This window comes from Microcaecilia unicolor, chromosome 11 (genome assembly GCF_901765095.1).
Source record: "Microcaecilia unicolor chromosome 11, aMicUni1.1, whole genome shotgun sequence".
NCBI lineage: Eukaryota > Metazoa > Chordata > Amphibia > Gymnophiona > Siphonopidae > Microcaecilia > Microcaecilia unicolor.
The window spans coordinates 112,609,465-112,617,111 of record NC_044041.1 but is presented as its reverse complement, the minus strand read 5'-3'; the positions used below and the strand labels follow the sequence as shown (position 1 = coordinate 112,617,111).

General features: G+C 46.8%; 1 protein-coding gene across 1 annotated transcript; it reads left to right on the top strand.

Moving 5' to 3' along the window:
* Positions 1-340: 340 nt before the first annotated feature.
* Positions 341-4,405, top strand: LOC115480183 (glyoxal reductase-like). The gene is made up of 2 exons (XM_030218676.1): positions 341-428; positions 2,836-4,405. The coding sequence occupies exon 2, from the start codon at positions 2,860-2,862 to the stop codon at positions 3,712-3,714; it is 855 nt and encodes a 284-aa protein (XP_030074536.1). The 5' UTR covers positions 341-428; positions 2,836-2,859; the 3' UTR covers positions 3,715-4,405.
* Positions 4,406-7,647: the final 3,242 nt, after the last annotated feature.

The window sequence follows — 7,647 nt, the reverse complement described above, 5'->3', positions numbered from 1 at the left end:
ACTTGCTAGGGTGTCCCTATAAGTAGCCCCTCCAAATGACACACTGATTATGATTTATAATAAATTACTACTCTACCTATGAAAAGTTATTCCGTAATTATACTTCCTCTGTGTACATCTGTATGCTGCACAAGCCCGAATTTGAAAATATAAGTGAGATTAAATAAAAATGCTACCAATAAAGAACAACATGGATGCAGCACAGGTTTGTTTTGAGTGTACTAGAGATGACGGCTCCGCTGGAGAGTGGAGACATTAACCTAATTGGTTGACGTCACTTGCTCTCCTGTCTATTAAATCTCCTTGCCCGTTCCCTATCACGTGCAGAGGGTGAGGCGATGCTGATTGCTGAAGTCTTCGAGCGATAATTAGCTGTCTACTGAGTGCCTGTTTGCCTGAGAAATTCTGCAGGAGTTTCCTGATTTAAGGTGAGTGAGTTTAGTTTGTTCCAGCCTGGGACTCGTCTCGATCCTTGCACAAATACCCTGTCTCGCCTAGGATCCGTTCTCTGCACATATATATAGGGCATGCCCCCAGTGCCTGTACCGGGATCACATCTATTACCTACTCGGCACATGTCCTGGGGACACGTCCCTAAACAAACGCCCAGTGTCTTATCTCAGGATCCAGTCTATCATGTCTATACTCGTTATTAGTCGGTGCAAATTCTACAGACCGGGCCAGTATTTGGACACCATAAGTGAACCTTTCACATTGATGCCAAGTTACTCAGTTCTAGGCTGGAGATTTTGGGACAGTCCTGGATTTCTGACCATCCCTGTGGTGTATTATGCCACCTGCAGACACTACAAATTCCACATTGCTTTGGGATGTAAATTCAAAACCAGGACTGGCAAAAAGACTCCAGCTTGGAACTGAATAAACTCAGCATCTCTACTTTCATTTTTTTTTTTATTATCCTGCCTTTGTAAAACTAAGGTGGTGTAACCTTGTATTTCTCTTCAATGATTTTGGCTGTTCTGCCCATGATTTTGATTTTAGATTTAATTAGTGGCCTAATTTAAATTCAACCATCAGGATAACCCTAACGACACTACTCTTCCTCCTAGAGTTCAACCGAACATGAATCAGCAGCTGAAATTTGCTGTTCTGTTTCTGCAGATACCGAACCTGAAAATTACACCTCCTTCTCTCCCCTCCCCCCCCCCCCCCCCCCCCCAGCTAACTGTGGGCTCTCCAGGGCTGCCAGCACTACTCCCCCATAGAGACTGGGTGCTGCTGCTTGGGGGGGGGGGGGGGGGGCTGGTAACGTCCCTGCCGTTGGGGTGCCCCACCCTCACAGAGACCAGACCAGACTCAGCCCACCTGAAGTCTTATCTTTAACTTCCCTGCTGGCCAAGTGGCCTTTTGGGGGCAGGAGCTATCCCAGTGGCTGCAGCCCCCACCAGTTCCTTTATTAAAATGGCCGAGAGTTCCCACAGCAGCCTTGCTAGACTGCTGTGGGAACTCTTGGCAGCCATTTTGATGGAGGAAACAGAGGTGGGAGGAGAGATTGGGATAGCTCTCGCCCCAAAGAAGCCACTAGGCCATCAAGGAAGTTAAAGGGAGGGTGGGCAGGCTGGTTCAGTGGTACCCGCTGTCTTCCAGGAGAGAGCAGGGGACCAGCCAAGCCTCTGGGCATCTCTGCAGGGGGAGAAGGACTTGCTCTGGTGGGGGGAAGGAGAGAGGGAAAGTTTTTGGCTTCAGCTGAAAATGCACTTGCATTTTTTGCCAAAACCCAAACTTGGATTTTGGATCAATTTCGGTGTCAAAATTGAAACCAAACCTGAAATTTGGTTGGCCTCTAACTGCTCCCTTAATGATACTGTAAAACTGCATAAGACATCATACTTTTAAATACCAAACTTTGTTTTCTATGTGAGATATATGAGAACAGTTTCTTAAAGACATTTATAGGTAAATGGATGCTTTTCTCTTTAAAAAGTGCCTACTCTCTCTGCCATTAAAATCTTAGGTTGGTTCTTCCAGTTTGTATAGTGGGCAGAAACTATTTGTTCTTCTGACTGCCACTGTTCGTTGGTTTCTGTTTTCCCACCTGCCTTCAGTAAGGTAGCTTCCTCTTCAGCTTTGTGGTGGAGAATTATAAATACAGTGCTAATAGCACAGCACTGATTTGACCTTCACCGAAACACAGCTCCCTGTCAAGTCTGTTCAGTTGTGGTAGTTTATCAATAAACCTCTTGTTTTAGACCTTCCTTTTGGCGCCTTGTGGATTTGCCATTATCCTCACCTACTTTCTTTCCTTTTGGACCTCAATCTACGTAGGGTTTTTCTCTGGTTCTGACTGTGGCTGTTCTTTATCTTACAGCAGCTACTGCCCTAGATGAAGCCTGGTCTTCCTGATGGTTAAAGGCAGCTCTGAGTTGTCATAGGCTCAAGATCTGTTTGTTAGCAAAGGTTGTGTCATGCTGAGGGTGGAAAGCAAGCAATAAGTGGAGCAGGCTAGACACCTCCCTATCATGGTGAAAGCTCTGAAGTTGGGTCACAAGTCCCATGAAAAGAGAGAGAGAGAGCGAGCTGGAGATGCAGCATCCTTCAGAGTATGGTCCTAGACCTGGGAAAGGGGCCAGGCACAGCGGTACCCTGATGAGGCATAGGAGATAATTTTCTGATGAGAGCTGGATGACATAGGTAGAGAAACAGGAGGCAGAATAGGATGGTCAGTGCTTTCTAGCATGGCAGAATTTTCAGATTTTGTGATGTGAGCTTGGAGGATGAGGTATTATCTTGTAGTTCTGACCTGTGACTTAACTGAGTCATTATGCAGATTCCCTCTTTACTGTATATAAATCGTGTTTTTCCTTTTCCACCTAGTCCCAGCTTATATCACTCTCCACCATGGAAAACCTCACTCTCAACAATGGGATTCAGATGCCTCTGGTGGGCTTTGGCACTTTCCGGATTCAGGGCTATGATGATGTCTATCGGTGTCTAGATGTCGCCCTGCAGCATGGATACCGCTCTTTCGATACAGCCACTGTGTACAACAATGAGGCAGAGATTGGGAAAGCTCTAAAGGTCCTGTTGCCAAAGCATGGTCTCAGCCGGCAGGACATTTTCATCACTAGCAAGCTGGCACCAAGGGACCATGGCCCAGAGGCAGAAGAAGCAGGCCTGTGCAGCCTGGCAGCCTTAGACTATGGTTATGTTGACCTGTACCTAATTCACTGGCCAGGGAAGCAGGGCTGGCAGAGAGAGGACCTGCGGAACAGGGACAGCAGGCGGCAGAGCTGGGAAAGTCTGGAAAAACTGAATCAGGCTGGCAGATTCCGGGCAATTGGTGTCTCTAACTACACATTGGAACATCTGAAGGAGCTGCTGGCTTGGTGCCGGGTGCGTCCTGCAGTGCTGCAGCTGGAGTATCACCCACATCTGGTGCAGCAGGAGCTGTTACACTTTTGCCAGGGGGAAGGTATTCATCTGCAGGCATATTCATCACTGGGGGTGGGGTCACTTGTTAAGAAAGAGGAGGTAAAACGAGTGGCAGAGAGGTGTGGGCGAACTCCTGCCCAAGTCCTTCTTCGCTGGGCTGTGCAGCAGGGCATTGGTGTGATCCCCAAATCTACCAATCCAACTCATATTGCAGAGAATTTCCAGCTCGCAGACTTTATACTATCCGAGCAGGATATGGAGGAGCTGAACCAGCTACATTCTGATACACGTTATTGTTGGGACCCTACAACTGTGGCATAGTTCAGTGGTTCTCAACCTAGAACTCAGGGTCCATCCAGTCAGTCGTGTTTTCAGGCTAGATTTGCATACACTGCCTCCTTGGTAATCTATCTCATGCATATGCATTGTGGAGATCCTGAAACTGTAACTGATTGGATGTGCTCTGAAGACTAGGTTGAGAAGCATTATTAATGGGGAACCTGGCTGACCCATCCTCCTAGGATCCCAAGCTGGTAAGCCATTCAGTTATGTCAGCATATGTTTGGGCTATGTAGGTTGAAGTACTCTTATGACGATAAGACCACTCAGTACCACTGTACTTCTGGGGCTTATGCAGAAAGCTTTGCGGTAGAGCCACATCGCTACTGTGAAATTACCAAACATAGAAACATGAAGGCAGATAAAGGCCAACTGGCCCATCTAGTCTGCCGATCCACTATCTTCTCCTCTCCCTATGAGATCTCATGTGCCTGTCCCACATTTTCTTGAATTCAGACAGTCTACCTCCACCGGGAGGCTATTCCACACATCCACCACCCTTTCTGTAAAAAAGTATTTCCTAGCTCTCTTAACTTACTACTGCATTCTATATACAGTAACTATTCAAATTACTGTTGCATTAAAATCACAGCAGTTGACAGCTTATTGTGAAATGTCACCCTTCCTGTCAGTGCCTGAGCCATAAGAGCATAAGCGTTGCCATACTGGGACAGACTGAATGTCCATCGATCCCAGGATCCTGTTTCCAACAGTGGCCAATCCAGGTTACAAGTACCTGGCAAGATCCCAAAACAGTACAATACATTTTATGCTGTTTAACCTAGAAATAAGCAGTAGATTTTCTCGGTCCATCTTAATAAAGGCACTAACAGTTTGAGAGGTCGACCAAATTTCTGTTTCAGTTTTGACATGGAAACCAATAAAACATCTGGGTTTGTGTTTCAGCTGAAAAAACCCGTGACTTTTCAGCAGAATCCCAAAACTGTAGCTGTGCCCCCCCTCCTCTGCTACAGACCAGCCTCCTCCTACTCCCAACAGAAATCATATTTCTCCCCTCCCCCATGGGCCTTCAGGGTAGGAACAGCCTCGCCTAATCAGTTGAGCTATAAAAACGGCAGCTGAGACTGCTGCAGAAGACTGCGGCCGCCAATTTAGAATTGGGAATGACTGGAGCAGAAGCAAGGCACTGTTGCTCAGACCATTCCCAATTTCAAAATGGTGGCCGCTGTTGTACGGTACAGGAGCAACATGGGATGCTCCTTCCCCAAAGACACTAGACCACCATGGCCTTTACAAGATAGACCCGGGGGGGGGGGGGGGGGGGAATGGAGGCTGCCATTCAACAGTGGTAGGAGGGGTCAGGGCCAGTTTTCATTCCAATTCCAACCAAAACTGAGCTGCGAATTTGGTTTTAGCTGGAATCAAAACTGCCAGTTTCAGTCAGCCGCTTCTGGCAGGAAGGGTGAAATTTAAGATGCCAATGGTCAGCATTACTTCAATCCCTTAACATGACTAGTCCTCTCCCAACTTTAAAATTATTGTGCTAAGGCACCTCCCCGCCCCTTACTCCCTTTACTTAAAAAAAAAAAAAATCTGTGGTATATAGTGGCATCGTGGCCCTGCCCAGAATGTACCACCCAAGGCACCACCATTTTGAGGATGACTGTGACGGAGGTGAAGTGGGCATCTCTCCTGCCTCATTTAGGGGGAATGTGGGGGGGGGGGGGGGGGGCACATTTTGGTCTGCTGTTCCCCACCCACTGCTGCAGCAAATACGTTGTCCAGCGCCAGTCTCTGGCACTGCCTACCCTGCTCTGTCTTCTCCTCACATCCGGCACGCTCCTTTTAGTGTAATTGAGCATGCCGGACGTGAGGGGCAGACAGAGCAGGGCCAGAGACTGGTGCTGGATAGGGCTTTGGCTGGTGGGGATTGGGGACCTCCGCCATCAAAACCAAGGGCCCAGAGGAAATTTGGGGAGCCCCAGGCCCCATGTAGCTATGCCACTGATATAGAGATACTTATTTGTACCTGGGGCAGTGGAGGGTTAAGTGACTTGCCCACAGTCACAAGGAGCTGCAGTGGGAATTGAACCCAGTTCCCCAGGATCAAAGTCTGCTGCTGTAGCCACTAGGCTACTCCATCACTCTACTTGGGTGGAGATTTCTGATCTGTTTTTCTGGTGCTTGCTCTAGAATGCTGGCTCTTGCCCTGAGACAGGCAATAAGCATTCTCTGTTTCAGTTGTCAGTTGAAAAACATAGAAACAGAGCAGTAGCATGATCAATAGGATGCTTCCAAAAAACCAAGGAGACGAAGAATAAGTAGTAAAATGTCATTTAATAGTAGAAAATAAATCCCATCTTGGTCAGACAAACATTTCCAGCCTCTTGATTCTTCCATCTCCCTAATTAGCACTCCAGTGGATTTTGTGAAGTTTGTGTGATTGTGTATAAATTGTAGCTGAAAGGGATCCATCCCATCACAGTACTAGGGGGTCAATGCTCAAAGGTCCAGCACTAAAGCCAATAGCACAAGCACAGCACAGAAAGTTAGCTCGCCAATGCTCAAAGCAAATGATATTCAAATTATATGCATACTATGAAACCAAAAGCAAGAGGGACAAACATGCCTGGCGCATGCGCACAAGAGGTTCACAGTAAGCGTAACTCTTGTGCGCATGCCTAGGCAAGATTGGAACTGCACGCACGGTGTCATTCTTCTGTGCCTTTCAAGTGAAAGCTTTTGAACTGCTTCTATTTAAAGACTCATATTTAAGCGCAGAACAACAGCACTGATGTGTGCTTGCACTTTTTGCTCAGACGTACACACATTTGTTTCTCGTTATCAGTGTTTATAGAGTACATGGGCTTCCTTCCGCTTTAAAAAACCCCCCCAAAAAACCTGGCAGTTTAAAGTGAGGAATTCAGAAGAAATCCTCTCACAAACCTTCATCACCACCCCTGCACTGGTAGTAAGTTTCTAGTGTTAAGGCCCACATTTGTTTCTGCGTTGTTCTGAGCATTTAGAGGGAATACCAAATGTACGCAAACAGATGTTAATGAGGTCATTTAAATACAATTTGTGGCCATCTTTGGCACACACATTGTTTCCTGCCTTAGAGCCCCATAAACATTCTGCGCAGATTAACATGCAGTTTAGTCCAGCGTTAATCATCTCTAACACTGGCGTTAGGTTCTGAGCATCAGCTCCTGAGGAACAGGAACTGTTAAGTGCCTGGAATATTACTTTATTTCAGAATTCTGCTCCGGCTGTAAAAGAATAGCTTCACAGGACATAAAATGCAATGGAAATTAGGTCTTGCCTGCTAATTTGCTTTCCTGTAATCCCTCCAGACCAGCACAGATGGGTTTTGCACTCCAACCACCTCCCGGAAACTGAGAACCACACACTTCTTCACATACCTATAACTATGCTGTACAGTCCCGAGAGTCTGTAATCAAAAGCAGAACCCAACCACCAGGCTGCCATGTTCCCTCAGAACTGGATCCCTTGGCCTCTTCTGTTTTTAATAACTTCACACAAAAACAAAACCAATATGTCGCAGTTACAACAAACATGACCCATCTAGTTGACATCAACATTAGACAAAATGGGGCATTGAATGAAGGAGAGCCCTGTGGCAGTCTGAAGGGACTAAAGGAAAGCAAATTAGCAGGTAAAACCTTATTTCCTCTTCTATAGTGTCCCTCCAGACCAGCACAGATGGGAAGTATCAAAACAGTGACCATTAGGGACCCTTATAGACCCATCTCAAACACCCTGGCCCCAAATGTCACATCCTACTGAACTTGCATGTCCCAAAGGGTAACACTGCGCAAAATAATGTAAGGAGGACCACACGGCTGCTTAACAGATGTCCTGGAAGGGAACCACAGAGCTCTCTGTCCAAGAAGCCTGCCCCCAGCTGGAGTGAGTCTCATGCTGCAGTGGAAC

Bases quoted from the DNA above. Each gene is read 5' to 3' on its own strand.
- LOC115480183 (XM_030218676.1), top strand. From the start codon at position 2,860: ATGGAAAACCTCACTCTCAACAATGGGATTCAGATGCCTCTGGTGGGC.